Source organism: Myripristis murdjan, chromosome 3 (genome assembly GCF_902150065.1).
Source record: "Myripristis murdjan chromosome 3, fMyrMur1.1, whole genome shotgun sequence".
Taxonomy (NCBI): Eukaryota; Metazoa; Chordata; class Actinopteri; order Holocentriformes; family Holocentridae; genus Myripristis; species Myripristis murdjan.
Window position 1 is genome coordinate 31,681,169 of NC_043982.1, and position 21,851 is coordinate 31,703,019.

Sequence of the window (21,851 nt, forward strand, 5' to 3'; positions counted from 1 at the left end):
TTATCTTACCTCGATATCGATATTGTGATGATATTGTAGGAATGAGATAAGATTTTTACACACAAGATTTTTCATGATGACCAAGCAGATACAGACAAACATTAAAACAGCTGGAGGGTTAAGACTCTAGGCTTGGTGTGAATAATTTGCCTGCTTCAGGATGTTTTTCATCTTTCTCTAAAACTGTGGTGGATTTTGACACACTTTGAGGGAAATGATGTTGCTTTATATAGAGATTTGGCTTTCACACAATGACACTGATTAGCTCACTGCAACAAAACACACACACACACACACACACACACACACACACACACACACACACACACACACACACACACACACACACACACGTTGGTATTACTACATTGTGAGAACATTGTATTGACTTACATTTATTTGCAACAGCCTTTCCTTCATCTTAGCCATCATCAACATGTGCCTAACCCTAAACCAATTAGGACCTTTAATAATTCTTAAACCAGGCTGAGACCAATTTAAATCCTAACTTGAACCATCTTGGAATAAAATCAAAATAACACATCCTCAACATAACCTGACCTTAACCTTAACATGGTGTGGTGGGCATGAGGGAGAACTCCTTCTTATCCATTCCCTAATAATAAATTACTGACAACCAACAGTCACCGACCTGTTCGATAGCACTGGGGCAGCAGGGGAGGGGTCCTAGGTTTTGTGCTCCACACAGAACCCTCAACACAGGCTCATTTCTCCAAACAACCCCATAGTAACTACCAACAATACATGTAACTTATCTGGCAGGACTTTGGTCCACAATTTGGTGCAACACGTAAAGACTAAGGGGACCAGGTGATTCCATATGGCTGGACCAAATCCGACAACTGCTGCTACACAGTCCTTGGCATCGGGGGCTGCCACACAGTCCTTGGTTAACTTGGAAACAATAACATGCCAAGGCGCATTGTTCCTCAGCGTTGTGGCAGATACGTTACAGACATGGGCCAGTACCTTTTCTCTTGAAAACTTACCTCACAATATATATACACAATATACTATATTACCAAAATTGGGGATAGCGTAGGTGTGAGATGGAGTTTTATTGTTCCTAACACTTAACCAGTAAGCCAAAATTAGCTTTTTTCCTTTGTTTGGACCACCCAAAATGTCCTACCAAGTTGAATTGCTATCACAAGAGTGGTGGTTTCTCAAAAGCCCTCCCACACACACACATTCAAAAAATACACTGAGGGAGACTTAAACCCAATGTAGGGAGTGTCATTGTTGCTGTCAACTTGTTTTTGTATGCTTTATAGCACAAAGCAGTGTGTTTATCCTCTTCTCAAAGGAGACAGTGGAAACCTTTGAAGATGAAACCAAAGTACACCCGTCTTTGTGACAGGAGGCAGCCGGGTTCATGGGAAATACTTTCTTTATTATGAGAAACGTTGACACTAATATCACCACTGGTGGGAGATAGACACTACCAGTTGTTATTACACCAAGGTATTACAATTAATCTTACAATGTTATGTTGACATTTAAAATACTACAAACATCACCTTTAAAGAACATGTGAGAGGAAGGGAAATAATCAAACTTCCAATCTAATGAAGTTCAAAAATGAAGCCGTGAATTTTAGTCTCTTGCCACATATCTCACCACTGACACCTGTCTTGTGGCTCAGTTTGAAGACTCATCCCAATGCGTCTTGTACCAGCATGCAGTCCATACTGGAGAGTGACAAAATGATCAAAATCAAGCGTTCTCTTCTTTGTAATGAGATGAGGAGGTAGACAGGCGTGGCTGAGGTGAGCAGCAGCTCACTTCCTCAAATGTCAGTTTGATAAGAAATGTCACTCAGCCTTACTGTACCGTCTGATTCAAGCCACATGAAAACCACCGGAGAGCAAAACTGGACATCTGGGCATTTGTGGAGACATCAAACGCCTCTTTTAGGACAGTAAGCCAGTAAAAAATATACAACCTGAGTCTAACCTGAGCAAGAACAGGAAATACACATCATCACTCTCAGTATGGTGACTGTTTTAAATTACTTATGTTGCCAAGGATAATATCCAACACATTTATCTTCATTCATTCATTCATTCATTCATTCATTCATTCATTCATTCATTTTTATTTGTATTTATTTGTTTAATGTCAAATTAGCACCAGCCATTCAAACTCCTGCACAAGACCCTACAACAGCAGCCCATTCCATCAGCAAATCCATGGATCAGATCAGCTGGCTCGCTGCAGACTCCGTCATATGAATGAGCTCACAGGGCCAGATTAGAAAACTTTGAACTCCTGCGGGGGATTCAACTGATTTCTGCAAGAGCCAGAGCAATGTGTACTTTTGGACCATACATGATGAGTGCGAGTACAATGCCTGAAAATTAGCCTTTGAATTTTGACTGAGATCCATAAAATGAATGGTAGGCTCTAATTTGCAATTGTTGTGGCTATATATATTGTGGCAAGTTTAACTTTATTAATATGCCCAGCCTGTGGTCACTAAATCTGTGGTGGCACAGGATGCGTTAACAAATTTGGTTTCCTTTTTGTCTCGTTATCTTGCAAAAACAAGTGCGTGATCGACACACGTGTCAAAAGATCAACATTCTCCCTTTTCTTTCCCAAGCTCTTTTCACACAAAGGTAGGCACTGTTTCAATAAGATTATAAGATTAGCCTCTTAAATAACATGCAGAGGCAGGTTAACACCACCTTGCAATACCAACATGATGTTACCTAATCTCACCAAGAAACCACACTGAGGGCTGCCATTTCAACATGAGTGCACCAAACACTAACACATTGAAAGTCATCAGTGCTGTTTAATGAGACAAATCAAGGAAGCAGATGTCACTTTAAATTTTGTTTTTTCCCTGGAGACAGCGGCTGCCCACATGCGACTCCATGTCCCTTCAATTCATCAGCAAAACTCAAACAAATATTAATCAAACATCAATATCAATCAAAATACAGGATTCCTGCATGAATGTCAAAATTCCACATCTTAATTTTTTAATTTCCAAATTTAGGTGATTGGTTTCATTTATGCTTAAAGTCATCTCGTGCCTGCTAACTTTGCCATATCACTTTACAGGTAACAATTATTGTTCACAAATATCACAATATTTGAGAAGACTGGGATCTGAAACCACAGAAAGGTGTAGCTGAATGAGTGTCAAGACAGAACAGTGGTGTTTTTGTTTTGTTTTGTTTTTTTTGTCCATCTTCTAAACATTTTGTGCAATTTCGAAAGTTATCAAGACCTAGAAATTACCAAATCCTTTCCCCATATAATTCAAGACTTTCTAGCCCTGTGTAACAGCCCCAATAGTAAATATGGTAGTCATTTAAATACATTAATTAAGACTGACTATTTATGCTTAAGATATAAAAATGTTCTCCTGATAGATGAGTATAATGTCATATATCATTTTTGTGCACCAACATAAAGCAGCATACAATTCACAAAACGTATTTCAGGAACAAGCTCCATGACATGCAAAACAAGACAAAAACAAAACCATGTACAGAGTATACGGATTCACGATCATACTAGCTAATACAATGTGGTATGGCCAGCCCTTGTGACAGTGTATTTTGATCATCCGTCTGTGGATGATCAATCCAAAAGCTTCAGTAAATGTGCCATCACAAATTTTCATTTGGCATCCAGTGGAGCTGGACAACATGAACAAAACTAATATCATGACAATCATAAGAAATAACTTTGATACTGATATATGAAATATCTGCTAATACATGCAAAATCACATATTGCATAATCAAACTAATGTTCATGGCATTGCACTGCATAGTATTCCCTGATTGATTTCAGATCTCATTTTGTGAGTAATTTAATATTTGCGATCATCATTTATTGAAACAGCAGAATTGTGTATCATAATAAGTCATCATTATTCATCATGATGTAACTTAGATAAATTAGATAAATTATACAATACTGAGTTATTGCCCATCTCTATTAGAAAGACAGCTTTAGAAAGTTGCTACCATCTCAAACTAGAATCTCACTTGAAGGCACAAAAGAAGTCACGTTTAGACAAAGAAGTGATGAATTTTTTCCCCTTCGTCTCCCTCTCTGGTTTATGGAACATTTGAACATTTGAAGCTTCTCTGGCATTACTCACACCCTCCTTTGTTTCCTCTGTGCAGTTTAATCTGAGGTGTTAGGCATGTGGACGGAGTGGAATGTGTTGTGGTGTTTGGGCTAAACTCCAGCTCAGCCACATTATCACAGCAGCAGCCGAGCGGCGACAGAGGCTACCTGACTGACCGGCCACAAACCAACACACCTGCGTTCCTGCACCTGTCCAGCTCAGAGCGCTGAGGGTCTCTGGGAGGAGGACCTGGAGGATTTTTGTTCCTGGGCGACTCTGTTCACCTGTTTGCCTGGACTACAGAGCCACAATGAGCGAGGACGCATTTGAGTATAACTACTATGACTACTCAAACTACTTGGAGCCCACAAAACCACCTGTGGAGTGAGTATGGGGAATCTCTCAGGGCATTTTCACTGCCACTTTTTGCTGATTAAAGTGACATATTTAAAGGTTAGATCAGTGACACAGGGTTGATGTCAGATCATTTAACCCTTTGAAACCCTTTGCAGGTTCATTTGATTTCTTCCAAAAATACTGGGGAGAACACTGGGGAAAAGATGATGAGCAAACTGGCAAGAAATTTACAGAAAATTAGCCCCGTTTTTTCCCCCTGGGCCCCCAAATATCTAGAGGTAGCGCTGTCCTGTGCTAAAAATCATCAGTCAGTACTGGCTGGCTATTTTGGCTTGAGCTGATTTTTATGAAGTTTTGGCCAAATCATTTCCTTTCTGCTTGCCAGGTATGAATATGGGTGATGTGCGCAGCGATGATAAATATAAGAGACAAAACTCGTGTACACCCAGCATCTTTGGATAGAAAATGGTTTGGAATGGTTTTCTTTTTGTGAGGCTTAACTATCAATCCCTTGATGGAAAATGAAGGATACAGTAATACCAGTACTGATGAAAAATCCCACGATCTGACACATATATGGGAAAAGAAATCCACAAAGAAATAAAAATATAATAAAAACAGCTCTGCATTTTCTGAGCCTTGGATTCCTGCCTCATCTATGGGTCTCTCTCAATCACACTAATCCACTAACCTTTACATTTTTTAGTCTGGAAATCATAGCTGAGGACATGTTCGGTGAACGTGCCTGTAAGCTACATGGTTTATGTTCCAGAGGTGAATCTGGTATACATGATCTGCTCTCTGGACTGGTGATGATGTGCATAAATAGTTCAGTTTTTGACATAGCCATTTTCCCATTCATGTTCATGAACGCGGATTATCTCTAGATTTATTTTTCAGAGTAAGCTGTCTGATTCTGTGTAAGTATAGTATGAGGCTTTATGCCAGCAAAAATGTGTAGACTCAACAACTTAATTTGCTTGATTTGCATAATTTTGCGCAAGGAAGTAATCATGTCAAGTGGTGAGTGAGTGATGAGTGACTTAATTTTTTCTTGTGATATTGTTTATTTCATCTGATTTTATATGTTTTTACTGTGAAGTTTCTTTGAATGCCAAGAAAAGCGCTGTACAAAAAAAAAAAAAAAAAAAAAAGTATTATTATTTATATCATCATGGTGCCTGATTTTGGACCTAGCCAGTAAACAACACTTTAAAAATCTTTACAATCTTTACAAATATTCTGTGCTATGCTATTATTATTCTATTCTAGAACTGGTCAGTTTTAATGGTTTCAAATTGTTTGAATTGGCTGTTTTCTGAGTAGGACATAGGTTTGTAGGTTTATGACTACATTCCCTTCTCTGTAGCTCGAGTCACTTTTTTTTATATTTGATCGAGGTCGTATTTGTAAAATTATTTTTTTTTTTGTATTACTGTTTCATCACAGTGTTACTCCATGTGACCCCACAGCGGATGACAAGCTCTTCCACATATGCATGCTGTCATCATCCGTAAGTATGAGAGGAAGCTTCGAATATCGGAAGATTTCAGAGCAAAGGAAAACCATTAGCTCTCTGATGTAGATTAGTCTACAGTGAGAAAACTTTAAGCACTTTCACATTACTTCAATCAAAATCAGGATCAGTTTTATTCACGAAGTGAGTTTGCACATAGAAGAACTTGTCCCAAAGGTCACAAAAAAGAGAAAGAAAAAAAAAATCACTGTTGTCATTGCATTGTAACACCAGTATTGTTGATTTTAACTTTATTTGAAGGATAACAAAAATTTCATAATTTTTTTTACTTCCTCTTAGTCTGATGAATGTCTTTCAAACTCCATTTAACAAACAGAAGTAAGCAGAGTTTTAGGGATTAGCTGTCTTACTGAATATATAATATAAGCATATGAGCACAGGTAACTAGCAACCTGTCCAGTGTGTTTACTTGCTTTCCACCCAATGCATGCTGGGATGTATTGGGTGGCTCCAGGCCCCGATGACCCTAATTAGGAATAACCGGCCGTGGGAAATCGATAAATGGATTAGCAAAAGTAGTTTATGAAAAATATAAGTACATAGGAGAGAAGAACTTGGACCAACAGTATGCAAATGGTTCTTTTTTGTATCTTAATATAGTAAGATAAGAATACAGAGCTGGTTGAAGAGTACGAAAAGGTGTAACTTTTTCTCTATACAGTGAAATGGAGCAGTTAAAATCTTGAAGACATTTCACTAAACAGTTCTCTTTTTCTTGTATTCAGAGTAAAGGATTATGTTGAGTGAAAATGTTGTAGTCAGTGCTTCACCGTCCTCATCCCGTGCTTTCAGGGCTTCCTCTGTGAATCCATCAGCCGCCTGTCTTCAGGCAAACGTTGCATTTAATGATGTGTACCGCTATTTTGCCCCCTGCCCAATTACGAGTAAAGGCCACTCCACTTTGGTCAAGAGGCTCCTCATTCTCTGAGCAGACAAGGGCCATTTTCACTGTTCAGAAAATGACATGTAATAAACTGAGACAGCTGGGTCAGCGAGTGACTCACTGCAGGAAAGATCAGGAATAACAAGACAGTGCAGTTAAAGGGATGTTCCACTCAAAATGTGGCTGCTTTTGATGCTTTTGATGATTCATTTACATTTTTATTGATTGTGGAAGGTGTGAGAAACCCTGATTGCTTTTAGGTAGTGGTCTGCAGCCAAAATGGCAAATTATGTATTTTCTTCTCCTTTGGTACTTACCCTTCATACTGTATTGATGCAGTCAGTCATTCAAAAAGTTGCCAGAACCTAAAAATCACTTTCAAGACTCAGCCTCAGTGATGGGTGCAATCCTTCTCCTGCAGTGTTTGAAATAAAAGTTGTAGAGAACTGGGAAGGTTTGTGAGGTGTGAATAAAACTTTTTCATTTACCAGGCAAAATTATTTGTCATGAAAAGACATCACGTCATTTACCAGGGAAACCAGAAAGAGCATAAATCTGACTTCCTGCTGATATGTTGACCATGAAAAGTTCAGCCACACCAGCGACCTTGTTGACCGTCAACACATCAGCTCTGTAAAAATGAATGGACAGCCTTCTTGATTGTGTTACTGGCAGTGTGAACTCGCTGTCACATGTTATGGCATGCACTGTAGGAATCTCATTTACCACGACTCTTAGGCTTAGTCAGGAGGATTGATGTAGCTGTTTTCTTTTTCTTTGGTTGATCAGATATCTATAGAATCTATATATCCTCACACAATTTAAACACAAAATGGCTAGCTAAATTGTGTTTTGTTTTCTTCTCAAATTTTTGGCTTAATAACTGGTGCCTAATTAGCCTGTGCAAGATGGATAAAATAAATAGACTATTTCCATCAGGGTTTCAGAATCAGAGACATTTTAACATTAGTGGAGGAATCACGCAGTATTAAAATGAATCTCTGGACACTGCAGAGACACTGCAGAGAGCGCTGCACAGCACCCCAGCAGACAGACGAGGCAGAGGAACGGTGGCTCTGTCCTGCAGCTTCACACCTCAGGCCGACAACTCAGTTATCAGAGCTGTGCAGTGTTTTCTCTAGGGGCCCAAGACTTATTTCAGTACTGTGCGATTCCTCCAGTAATGTTGAAATCTCTTTCTTTGTGAACCCACAATGAAAATAATTCTTTAAAATATTATCAGTGTTGCACAGACTGATTAAGTGACTATACCACGTGCTGAAGCTGAGGGCTATGAGACCCCTGGCAAATGAATTCATTTAGCTGATAAACTAAAACTACCTCATAATTTATATATATATATATATATATATATATATATATGTGTGTGTGTGTGTGTGTGTGTGTGTGTGTGTGTATATATATATATATATATATAAAGAATCACAATTGGAAAACAGAATCACCGTTAGAGATGCAACTGTGAGAAAAAAAAAAGTCTACCTTGTTGGTTACTTAATGAAACACAACTGTAAAAGTCTCAAATTTCTTTATAAATTATGAAGTCACATTATAAAGTCACAATTTTGAGAGAAAACAGGGAGAATTCTGAGATGAAAGTCTCTATTTCTAGAAACACACACTTTAGCCATTATTTATTTTTTCACGTGGTGGGAATAGACTTCCATGGATATCTGCATTATCTGTGCCCATGAGTGCAATTTCCACTGGAGGAACGTGTCCATCCACTTTTCAAAACTTCTGTTTTACCATGCCCCACCTCCTCATGCCCAGTTTTATAAATTTTACATGCCAGCAGAAATAAAGAATGTATGTTTCCTCTATATTTATATGATTTATACAAGTATATACATTTATAGATATTCTTACCAGTACTCAAGTTGAGGGGAGATGAGGGTTGAAATCATCCCCCCTGTAAAACTGCCATCCTCACTTTTCATCAAATTAAATAAATTGACCATCCCCCATGATTTTTTTTTTTACAACTCGATTACTGCTTATTACTGCGGTCAGTCATTGTGTCATTACTTAGAGAGTATAAACCATGTCTGTTCTGAAATTTTTTATGATTGTTTGGATGATCAGCTAACTAGCTAGCTAGCCCAGCTATTCAAGTAGTGGAGCTGATGGCTAGCTAGCTAACATGTAAATATAAAATGTTATGATGTCAGATGAAATCAGCACATCAGCATCATATTTCAGTGAGGTTGTTGGTCTGAGGTGTGACAGTCATAGTCAGGCCCCTGTCAGTGCCTAACTGACTGCATAGTCCAGGCCAGGGTGTGTTTGCTCCTATGCTTTGCATTGTAAAATAAATCCTAATGAACGTTTTCTTTCTCCCTAGTTTGTTGTAATGTTAATCTTGGCGGTCCTCACCAGGAAAAACAGACTCTGTCAAGGATTCACCAGAGGATCCTCCAGTATCCTCAGGTGAGTCTGAGTCCTGAATCACCTGGTGCTTGATCACTCACATCATGTTGGGGGTCTTCAGACTGCAGGGGGTCTCATAGGCAAATATTTGTGTGTGTGTGTGTGTGTGTGTGTGTGTGTGGTTGATCCCCCAGTCCAGTCAACTTCTTGGACCAAACCCAGAACAAAGGCCTAGCCATCGCTGTCTTTGGGCTGCTCTTCAGCAAGCTAGCCGTGTTGGTAATTGCCCCGGACCCGCTGCCTTTCTCCAAAAATACTCCGGAAATTAAAGGTAAAGATTTGTATGTTTTAGCTCTTCCCTGTGGGATATGGTGTGAGACGTCGCAGGCACCACTGATCTGATTTTCACAAAACTTGAACAGATGAGTTGTTGATGAGATGTGTTTAAAATATTACAATTACACAACTTAATGAGGACACTATAATTTGAGATCTTTTTTCCCAATTCAAAAATGACATCTCAGAAATGTGTCGTCTCATTTTGACTGGGAAGCATATAAAACTTAGAGATATGCTGCATTTTGGCAGTATTCTGGTGTTTAATTTGACACTGCCCGGCCCGATTTGGATACTATTATTAAAGGTCAAAGTTTAAAAATTAAAAGCTTTGAAAGAGCATAGCTGCCACAGCATTGGCCCCATTTTGTTGAACATCTTGTTACTCACTGGACCGACGAATGCCCTTTAGAAAAGTCCTGTTTCCCTTGATTTTGTGTATGTATACAGTATGTTTGGCTTATTAGGAATAATAGGTCCTGCATTTCTTTTTTTCTTTTTTTTTTCAGAGTACATGAAGATAATTGCCATCTTCTACTATCCAGTCCTCTATTATCCCCTGTTGGTCTGTGGCACGCTACAGAACAAAGCAGGCTATGCATTTGGTAGCCTCCTTTCCCTGAGCCACTTTGGGGTGTTACTGTGGCAGAAGTTTGAGTGTCCTAAGACCACTGAGGTGAGATACCAGCATGACGCCGAAACAGATCATATTCTTACTCCTGCCAAACTCGGATTCATTTTTCCATTTTTAGTAATTATATTCATGAACTAGGGTTAGATCTGTCACCTGACCGTCTGACATTGTTTGCAGCTGCTAAGCCTATTGTAATGTTTCTATTTTCTCTTCACAGATTTATAAGTATTATTCTCTGCTTGCCAGTCTCCCACAGCTGGCCTCCCTGGCATACCTCTGTGTCCAGTTTCCTCTGCTGTTCATCAAAGGACCAAAGAGTGATGAGGTGAGGAAAAGCTAATGATCCCTTTTGACCCCTGCACCTTTTTGTTTTGTGATGAACTGATGATTTGACGCATGTTTTTGTGAAGAAAAGTTATTTAAATAAATGCACTCAACTGTTGATGGACACTGAAGACTAGTGGACCCCTCCACTGCCATTTTACATGATCAGAAACAATATAATTGAAATGTTCATTTTTTTAATATTTATCTATACCAAAATGTATGAGAAGTCAAAATGAAGTTAACCATGTATCCCCTCTGATGCAGCTGACCATCTCAACATTATTCTGTTTGTTATAAGCTGCTTTAACGGTATAGAATGGGTTTGGCACAACATCCTTGAACAGATTATGAGGAGAAAAATATTTTTTCCTCAACACAGACTATACAATAGAGCGTTTGTTTCAGTAGGTGTAATCTGTCTTCGGCTTTCATCCATGTGATGAGATTCTGTACAATCTAGTGATTAGCATAGGCCTACATGTCTGGAGTGCTAGATACAGAAAACTGTATGTAATAAGGATTTTTTTTTTTTTATCCCTCTGTAATTATCCTCAAACCAAACCAAGAGCCACTCACACTCACAGGATCCATTTGCTGTGCTCTGCCAGCAAGCCACTCTCATATGATGATTCATCAGCGATAAATTCTTTATTTTTTGCTCACAGGACCTTGACAGCAGCTACTACACAGACTATGTGAAGTCACTTCTAAAGAGAAAGTCCTCAAGTGCCTCGAGGTAAACTGAGATAAGAGATTGATTCACTTTTATGTTGTTGGGATTATACCAATATATCATACATGGGTGGGCCAATATGCTGGACATTTGCCACAGAAGTCCAGAGGTTCTGGTGTGGTGGACGTGAGGAGGCTATATTGAACTGACTTAGGGGAGGCAGCCCATAAAGCCTGAAATCACATCCGCATTAAAGTGATATTTGGGATCTTACTAATACAGTGGGAATTTGCTACTCAATATAAGTGTGACAGATCTGCCAAGTTTCCCCTTCTCTGTCATAAGAATGAGCGCTTCATCAGTACTTCTTCTCTAAAATGAATGAAAAGGATCTGGCCAAGCAAACATGATTTAAAGCAAAGACCCAAAGCTGAAAAAATACAAGGTGTGTAGTGACACAGAAATAAAGTAGTTTCTCCAATTAGGAAGCAAGAGAACTGGAAAAGAGCATCGTTAAATAAATGAAACCCTAACAAATGTGTGTTGTTGTGCATCCTTCAAAACATTTATTCAGCTTTGGGATGCACAAAATTGTGTGGTTTGCTCTGCCAGACTCATTACATTCATATGGAGTCGCAAATACTGCACCACTATACACATGAGAACTTAAACCATCACTTTAAATCTGAAAATGGTCAAATTTAAAGCAGCTTCAACCCAAAGTATGCATCGTGTTGGTCTTCAAAAGCCCATATTGGTAACATGGAGTCAATTGTGCTGATTTATGTTGCATTTTGTTGAAAAGTGCTGCTTTGAGAATTATGTTGTGTGATAAAATGTTCATTATGTAGCTATGTTTGGGATTGGGTTTTGGGTCATTGTAGTGCTGTGGTTCTCAATCATTCAAGTTGTGACGCCTTAAAATGAAACAAAGCCCCGGCCTAAGCCTGCATGTGCAGACTGGACACAGTTCAACCAAAGAAAGATTTTCCTGAGTGTTTTGTTTGATGAATTATCTAAGGAGGCTGAAAACTCTTCAGTATCTGAGAAAGCAGCAAAAATAAATGTAGTATGGTCTGCCTGCTGCATGTAGGAGAGCATATATGAGCCACACCTGGTGCCCATGGAGACCTGATCAGGCTCACTTAAGGTGGACTGACCAGCTAACCTTAAGCGTCAGTCCCCCTTAAGTGAGCCTGATCAGGTCTCCATGGGCACCAAACCCTCCTACATAAATACAATAATAAAATAAACTCCTCTATCCCATAAATCATCTTGCAACTTCAGAAAATGATCTTGCGTCCCCCAGGGCGGGTCCCGACCTCCAGATTGAGACCCACTGATTCACTGTATCAAATATGATTTATACTGAAAGATTTAAAGAAAAAGAATCACTGGATTATGCAGCTAACATGAAATGTATTTCCTCCATTTTTTTAATTTTTTTTTTTTTATAGTTCTTCAAGTACAGACATACGGAGTTATATTTACATTCCAGATAAAGGTGTGTATGCCCATGCAAAAATTTTATATTTTTTGTGCAATACTCAACCATGGTGGCCATTTTGAACTTAAGACACATTCACCTGAAATATTGGGATATGTTTTGCTTGAATATATGTTAGAATTTCAAAAAGACCAAACAGTTATGAAATTCGTCAGCAATCACAGGAACGACAACACCTGCATGAATAAGAGGGATGTCAGCCATCTTACTATCTAGTTACCCACAGCGCCACCTGGCTGATGGGAATGTATCTGTGTTCCCAGGGTGTTATATTCCCTTAAGGTCTTTTTTTTTAAAACTGCCAAGAGAGCCAATGAATATGAACAAAAATGCTTAATCTGATGCTAAATAAAAACATTTGTTCAGTGATGGGAAGATTTTGAGTGAAGGCTTTTACATGTTATTTTATTGCAGCAATTCTTTACAGTCGTGTTGATTAGAATCAGGACTGCAGATGCCTAGCACAGACACATTTACAGGATGTTTACTAATGCATATTGTCCTTTAAATAAAATACAAATACAGTTGATTTAAAACAGACCTTAGTATTTAAATGACAACAGTAGCAACATACATACACATAGTAAATCTGTAAATCTTTAAATCTGTAATTGTAAATCTTAAATTGTAAAAACATCTTCAAATATGAACATATATCCTTTAAGATTATTGAGATCCCGTTATTTGAAATATGTTTTGACTGGGCAATTAAGAAGTTTTAAATGTTTGACTGCTTCCTTTATGCCTCTTGGCACACAACAGGAGGTCAAAGCTGTGCTATTCTTGCTCTTGTCGAGTCTTCTGCTCCACTTCAAGTGTTTTATAAATTCAAAATGGCCGATGTGGGAATAAGATCTCTAGAGAAAAAAGTGATTAAGGTTTTCAGAGGATGTGCTCTTCTCTTCCAGTGTTCCGCTTTCCACTCAAGTTGGCTGTCTCAGTGTTTGCGGGCTTTGTGGCTTTATATCATGTAAGTCATCCGTCCACTCCACAATTGAATCCAACGCAAACAAGCTTTAAGAGCAGTAACTATGCTTAATCCAGACTTTTTTTTTCCATTTTGAGGCATGTCAGAACATGTTAATAGTGTTTGCAGCTGTAACTTATGGTGAATTTTTTTTTTTTTTTTGTAATAAAAGAAGATCCTTTGTGCTGTCAGGGAAACTGTTTTAAATAAAAGAATCGAGTCACAGGCACAACTTCATGCATGAATCAGTATCTTTATATATATATATATATATATATATATATATATATATATATATATATATATATGTATGTATATAGAGGCACAGTTTGTGTATAGAGAGTCAACCAGTGAGTCAGTCTGCAGAGCAAAAGGGGCACAAGAGTGTGTGAGAGGCACAGTCTTAAAGGAGAAAAAACACATGTTTTGTTTTTTCCCAGAGTGAGAAGAAAAGGTTTACAGTGTGAGCTTTGCGTTCTCCAGCAGCTGTGTGGCCTTGAACATTGTTTCAACTCAACTGCTGTCTTAACAGTCTGTTTAATAAAGAACAAAGAAACCTCTTTATGACAGCGTAGAGGGTTACACAAGGATAACATATTGATACATATCTAGGCTAATATGCATGTTGTTTGTTAGCAGGACATCTCAAAATGTTCTGAATGAATTTGCATGAAATTTGGTGGGATGGTTGGTCATGTGGCAAGGAATCACAGATCGGCTTTTCACACTGATTGAGCACAGGGATTGTGGCGGTGTGAGTGATTAACTTTTGTCATGCTTAACATGTGTAACCGGCATATCTTGATAACTGCATAGAGTCGGCGCAGGTGTGCCATTTTTCTAGTTTAGATAAGGGCTTGACCTTAGATCCTTAAATCACACAGAAAAAGTAGTTACTGCTGTTGCTCTTTGTGGGGAGGAACCCCTTACAGACCTGTAACTCAGCTGAATATGTTTGACCTCTTAGGTGGCTTTGCTGTTAGTCGTCCTGGTGATCCCCCCTCTCCATATTGTTCAAGCTGGTATTGATAAAAACATCGCCTTCCTGTTAAGCGGCTTTCAGATCCACCTATCAGACGACAACATGGAAGTTGTCAGAATTGTGACGTTCTATACTTGGTTGCTGGAAGGTAGGAGGTTCAATTACATTGAACAGTTACATGAAAAAGACATCGTGAGCTCAACTTAATTCACCTAAAATCAGAGATGACCTTCTTTCTTTCTCTCTGGTAGTGTGCTTCCTCTGTGCGGTGACCCTGTCCTGTCTGGTCAGTGTCGTCATGCTCATGCGGTCCATGATACTTCACAGGTGAGTGCGCTGCAGTCCCACTGCTTTGGCAGCTTTGTGGGATTCCTGTAAAACATGACGCTGTATCACTGGTTTAATCTGTTTCAGGTCAAACCTAAAAGGATTGTACAGGGGAGACATTTACAGCGTTTTTAACTGCCAGAAGATGATCCGCCCATCCAAACCTGGCATAGTCTGTTGGATGGGTTTGGCAGGCTACCAAACTGCAATCATCTGCCTTGGTAAAGTTAGATTACATGGTCATTTTTCCATTTAATTTTGACTTAATCAATTCTTCTTGGCACTAAAGAATGACAATGTGTGCATCAGACAGACACAAAAAACAGAATAGTAAAGAAATGCAGAATACCTCTCTTTCTCTGTCTTTCTCACTCTCTCTCTCTCTGAAATGATAATAAAAGAAAAGAGAAAAGAGCACATTACTTGCTCCTTTTTGTTTGATTTTTTCATGAGCTGAATTTAGTCTGAGACCACACTATTTAACACACACCTCTCCAGTCCCTGAACAACTCAAAATGACTGTCCATGAAAAATCAACATCTATTACCATGAGGAAATTTGCTGTAACCTTTACATGCTCCCTGCACTTTCTCCCTAAAAACTCAGATTAAAGACATTATCATGAGAGGTGGTTTGATTCAGCTGAAACAGGTTTACTTTAGGTCCAGATTTTGTTGTTCAGTGCAGCACTCTGAATAAAAAATATCATAACTTTGGTATGTATATTGGAATTTGAGATTAAAAACAGACTATTCTGTGTTTTCTTGACAGGAATGGTAATCCAGACTATTGTATTTTTAATCTGCTTCATGTTCCTGGTATTTTTGATTCTGGTGCCTATTTTTCATGGCCGCAACCTCATTCTCTTCCAAATTGCTGCAAAGGCATGGTGAGTCCACACTTTTCCATGTGGCTATTTTTTTTTTTTTTTGTAAATTACTTATCCAACCAAACAGAGATATCACATATTTCTTTCAGGCCCGTCTGGGTGTCTCTGATCCTGGTGACTGCGCTTCAGCATGTGACTGCTAAGTTTGCATTCATCAAAAAAGACGCTGGTACAAGAGACTTGAACAACAGGTATTTGTAGCCTTCTCTAGAAATGGCTGTGTTGTAGTAGATTTATTACTACTGTAGGAGTCCCAGCAGGAAAAACACATTTGCAATAAGGCAAGGGAGTAATACACAACACAATATACACAGTACAATAGAAAACACAACACAGTACAACACATACCATATCAGGGGAGTAGCAGCAATATTTACTCTACAGTGTTGCAGGCTTTGTTCTGCACAGAAACTGGAAAACAATGAACCAAACTCTTCTTTAGCATACGTATTCACTTGAGAGACTTTGTAAAAATTCGATTTTCCCCAGATGCTCCTGTAGTGATGTGAATGGATGAGGTTCGGGAGACCGAACTGCTAAAACAACAAGTATTTCTTGGTGATTCCAGAGGCAGCCTGTTCCTTCTCACATATCTGCTGTTCCTGATCAACATCGTGTTGGGATTGATAGTTGCAATATGGAGGATGGTGATTACTGCTTTGTACAACATCCTGCATCTTGGCCGCATTGACATCAGCCTGCTGCACCGCACCTCAGAGTCCTACGATCCAGGTACGCCCCCCCCCCCCCCCCGAGCTACTGTAAGTTCCTTTTTATTACATTATAGATCTATTGTAACTGTATGTGTTCATGAGGAGGACACAAGGTCAGCCCCATCACTGCTGAGCTGAATAAACAAGATCATATTTTCAGTTTGACTTCAACTGTTGGGGGTTTTAGAAAGCCAAAAAGCCCACTGTGAGTTTTGAAAGCTGGAATTTTTTGGCATTATTAATTATCCTTAAATGTGACTTTGTCTATACACAAAAGACAAGACTTTAGAAGCATGGAAAAGCCTCTGAAACAGAAAGACGCTAAACATCTCCACTGAAACCCAGATAATGAATCTATTTTTGGGTTTGCAGCTCCTTGGCCTAGAATGATGAATTTACCCAAAACAATATTGAGAAAAAACTACCAAGAAAAAAAAGATGGGAAAAAAATCCATGAAAAGCACAAATATAGAGGAATGGGGGGAAAAAATGCAGCTCTTGCGTAGCAGTGATCAGGGAGAAATAACCAGCCAATATCCATCTATGCATTTTTAAATACCTGCTTATTCCTAAAGTTGTGGGGATGTGGAGCCTATCCCAGAATGCACCAGGCAAAAGGCACCACTATCTTTGTTCAGTTTTAATGCTAATATAATGCATTGTATAATTTAAGGAATCTCTCAGGTTGTTATATGAAGGTTTGTAATAAAAGTAGGGACTGTTCACTCACAGCATTAAACTATTGGTACAAAATCACAGTTGACTGCTGGATTCAAATATGATATTGACGCATAAATATACAATTCAGCATCTGCAGTAGAGACTGGAGCATTGTTTGGTGGGGCAATATCCCATGGTATCCTGATGTCCTTACAATTTGGGAAATAAACTTTTCTTAAAATGCAAATATGTGCTTCATTCATGTAACTTGAACAGAAATACATTCTGACACTGAAGTTAAGCAGGTAAAGAAAGGATTGGTAGAGGTTTTATTACCAGCTCATGCCATCAGTTTTTTTTTTTTTTTTTTTTTGCTGAGGGAATTATTAATTATTTGCTAATGTTTTTATTATTTAATCATGATGAAAATCTTACTCAACTTCAGCCAAATTATTTCAGCCACCTGCCCTTGATGAAAGCTGTTTTAGCTGCCTAAACAATTAGCTAATGTTGTCATGTGATGAACAAATGCATTTTTCATGCTTTCACAACATAATCTTCGCATTTATTTGTGTCCACAACATGTAGTCTGTGTGTCAGTTTGTGCTCTTTTTATCAGCCTGTGTGGCCAACAGAGCTGAATCTGAAGCTCAAAGAGTGTAGCCAAAGCAGAACTGTAGCAAGCCTCTTGAATATTTTTTCCTGCTCTGATCTCAGTCTGACTTGTGTGACCCCATCCAGCGTACCGCTACTACGCCCACTCCCTCAAGGTGGAGGTCAGCCAGTCCCACCCTGTGATGAAGGCTTTCTGTGGACTGCTGCTGGACATCCTGGTCCAGAGTGGCAGCGCTGGCCAGAAAATGCGTGATGCTGAGGAAGGTAGAAGCTTTTATGTGCAGACACAAACAACACACACACACACACACACATACAAAAAACATGTGCTCACACTAGAATGCAGATTGATCTGAATATTTTTGTCTAAACTTGCCCCGTGCCTGCGAGCATAGTGACCGAACCTGAGATTTTGCTTGTCCTCCATCACTAGATTACATTTAAATAGCCTACATGTTGCCTTCAGTGTTGTCATGTAAACTCCAGCACTATACAGGAAGTTGCCCAGAACAGACAGCAGGTCCATCATTTTTCAAACTCATAATTTCTAAATATTTGTCTGAACCTGGCCTGACCCATTAGCTATCCACACCCGTTAGGTACCCACAGCTCACACATACAGGCTTTGTTTGCATTCAAAGGGGAGGTATTTTCACATTTTTTTGGCAGTTTAACATGATGAACTCACAGCTGTGACATTTAAATGACAGACAATTGGGAGGAAATATTTTAGATAACTTATTTTTCAGGGCTCCTCTTGCACCTGAATCTAGCAGGCTGTTTTGGAGACATTCATTAATTATTAATGAGCCACTGGCTGCTGGTTTGCTTGTAGTATCGGTGTCTCCACCCTTCTCCATGGTATAAACATTAAGGACTTTAAGCAGCAACAGCGTTGGTATCAGCTACGGGAACCAGAAACAAATTTGCGCTGTAGTTTTGCCACATGAATGTAGTCAGTGTGAATCCGGCCCTGGACCTTTAGCGAAAGCCATTTCCCTCTCTTTCTCTCAACCTTTTCTCTCCCTCTCCACTTTAAACTATTGAATAGAACCCCAAATAAACCTTGAATAAAACGCCAAAATATAGTCATATTACACTAAAACAGAAAATAATTATTGCTGTCAGGTGGTGTGTTTTTCTTTTTCTGATGGGTAACTGTCCAAACATAGACAATGCAAAGTCATATCCAGATATTTCCAGAGAAATTGCAATGAAATTTGACAAGTGAGTGTGTTTCAGTGACCATCTTGTTTCTAGGGCCCTAATTTTCTCTGTTTAGCAATCATACAGAAATCCGCTGCAGAGAATGCAAAGTGACCAATTTTTCAGTGATCTCAGCAGATTAGAATGCAGTGCAGCCACAAAACATGTTGCATGTTGGGTAGGAGGCAGCGCCATGATCAGATTAGATTAGATTAGATTTGACATGCCCCATTGTACAGAAACTTGAAGACTAGCTCACAACATTAATATGACAATATACCACCACTCATTGAAAGACAGAAGTTCATGGCTCTTTGATAGGAGTTGTTTGAAAAATTCTGGAAAATGTTTGAAATCATTAATTGAAGGTGAAGTAGACAAGACCAGTTTAGGGCAAGTGGTTACGCCAAAAACATAAATTTCACACTTGATCACAAAATAACCCCTAGAATGCACTGAACATGACAGATTGATGAGATCTAACAGTGTTTTATGTAAAGTTCAGCAAAATGTTTTTCTCTGCCACACATTAATCTGAATTCAGACTGCTCAAACTGCTGAGATATTGGTGGTATACATGTACAAACATACCCACACTCACACACACACACACACACACACACAAATGTGAATTTACCATATGTCATCACTGTCCTCGTATCGCTAAAATGTCCAGCTTTCAGGAACTAAAAAAGCAGCCTCGTTTTCATCTTGACACACATGTTTTGAGTTTATCGAATACGGTTTGAATGAGTAGAATTTTCTCATCCCACAGAGGAGCCATGAAACCCATCAACTGAAGTCTAAAAAATGAGAAAAGTCACATCAAAGATAAACAGAAGCATTAAAGGTTGACAAGTCGCAGGCGGCGTCTCGCTCTGCCCTGACAGCCCGCTCCTCTGTGCTTTCAGGGATTCAGATGGTGCAGCAGGAGAAGAAGCAGAACAAGGCCGCCAACAGCCGGAGGATTCGCTCCCGCTGGCAGCTCCTGTTCACTCTGGTCAACAACCCCTCCCTGCTGGGCTCCAGGAAGCACTTCCAGCTGCAGACCTCGGACAGCTTACTGAACGGCACCATGAACCGCAACAACAAGGAGGCCGGCAAGCCAGCTGCCGAGGCCGCCCAGCCTGCCGAGTCTGCCAAGCCTGCTGACGCCCCGGCTAACTGAGACACAGAGGCTCATGGTGGCGGGGCTGATTCCAGGATTTATTCAAACAAGGTGGCACTCGGGGAACCAAGAACCAGTCGGTGGGGGGGCGGGGAAATCAAAAGATTCTATCAGAAATAAATACGGCATTGGCTTAGAAAACATTGGGCATTATTTTTGTGGTCTTGTGCTGTGCCCTGTGATAATACAGGTGATATTACATTACATGAAAAGTGGCACTGCACAAGAGCCTGAAAATTGTTTTGTATTGAACTGTTTTGCATGGAAGGACAACACAATTTTGTTCTGCTAAATAAAAAATGTCACATAGGAATTAATCATTTGTTTAACTTGCTTTCATTTTCAATACCAGCATTGTCACAGCGGCAAGATAACAAAACAGAACTGCAACTGTTTCATATATTATTTATTTACCGTATTTCTGCAGCACAAGTGATGAAGTGCTTTGGTCTGCTCAACTACAGCACAAACCTCTGTATTTATGTTGAATTTCTGTAATTGTATCCCAGAAACTGACCAGAGACACAACACCAAAACATGACAGAGAAAATGCGATCATGATCACAGTAAACAAATAAAATGTTTAATGTGTATAAGCATGTTTGTTAATGCGCATCAGCAACCTTCCTTCTTTATTTGAATGTTTAAACATCTCAACACATCAACAGTAATATCAGCTTAAATGTTTCACTCAAGATTAAAGAATAAACCATCCTCTAATGTTATACTGACAAGTGTTTTTTATTTCTTCCTTCAGTCAGTGAGTTTTTTTTTTTTCTTTCAGTTTGCCTTCAGTTTGCAAATCAGGCAGCAGTGCAGTGATGTTGGGTTTGCAGCACTGCGCTCTGATCTGATTGGGTATGGTCAGACTGACCGTGCTTTAGCCCAATGGCGTCGGGTTGGGGTCCCAGCCTGTCCCACCCCTGTGGCCACGCCCCTGCACTGTGGTGGTTGAGATGCAGAGGAGTATACATCATTGTTGAATGTTACAGAGCTGAGTTCATATAGCAACAGACACACTGGCACCAGAACCAACCAAACACTTTGTTAACTTAAACTCAAGAGTCCACAAAAAAGGAGAGGTCACTGATGCTCTAAACTCTAAAGCCTTCAGCTCTGTTTATGTTGCAGTGGAGGGAAGTCAACACACAAGTTAGGTTTTGAGGCCTGAGTTTTAAACACCTCAACACAAATGTTCTGGTCAGTTTTATTGTAAATTCTGATTGATAAATGTGTGAATTGTTTTGGCAGTGTGACCTGAACAAATCAGACTGGGACAACCTGTAGGCTGATGTTAATCTGAACAGTTGGGTTTGCTAACTGCATTTTAGCTACAGTCTGAAATTAAACAATACCTTTTAGCAGCTAGTGTAGGTAACATCAAAATGAGTGGGCGTAATGCTATTTCTTTAACAGCCTGCTCACTGTACTGAAACTGCTAAAACGTGGGCATTTTTAGAGCATTAGTGGCCATTAACCAAGAGCAGAGTTCAAATTGTCACTGGAGACTTTCTTTCTTTAACATTATCTGATAGAGTGAGCTCTAGTGAAATTTAAATGAT

At 39.3% G+C, this 21,851-nt stretch overlaps 1 protein-coding gene across 1 annotated transcript; it reads left to right on the forward strand.

Moving 5' to 3' along the window:
* Positions 1 to 4,207: 4,207 nt before the first annotated feature.
* Positions 4,208 to 21,020, forward strand: LOC115357203 (receptor for retinol uptake stra6-like). The gene is made up of 17 exons (XM_030048606.1): positions 4,208 to 4,501; positions 5,924 to 5,987; positions 9,260 to 9,345; positions 9,480 to 9,616; positions 10,131 to 10,297; positions 10,473 to 10,580; positions 11,248 to 11,318; positions 12,713 to 12,759; positions 13,671 to 13,732; positions 14,697 to 14,859; positions 14,963 to 15,038; positions 15,126 to 15,259; positions 15,810 to 15,927; positions 16,017 to 16,118; positions 16,496 to 16,659; positions 18,042 to 18,179; positions 20,033 to 21,020. The coding sequence occupies exons 1-17, from the start codon at positions 4,428 to 4,430 to the stop codon at positions 20,287 to 20,289; spliced, it is 1,968 nt and encodes a 655-aa protein (XP_029904466.1). The 5' UTR covers positions 4,208 to 4,427; the 3' UTR covers positions 20,290 to 21,020.
* The last annotated feature ends 831 nt before the right edge of the window (positions 21,021 to 21,851 follow it).

Coding starts and splice junctions, on each gene's coding strand:
- LOC115357203 (XM_030048606.1), top strand. CDS start 4,428: ATGAGCGAGGACGCATTTGAGTATAACTACTATGACTACTCAAACTAC. Junction 15,928..16,016: donor CAAATTGCTGCAAAGGCATG/GTGAGTCCACAC, acceptor TATTTCTTTCAG/GCCCGTCTGGGTGTCTCTGA. Junction 16,660..18,041: donor CTCAGAGTCCTACGATCCAG/GTACGCCCCCCC, acceptor GACCCCATCCAG/CGTACCGCTACTACGCCCAC.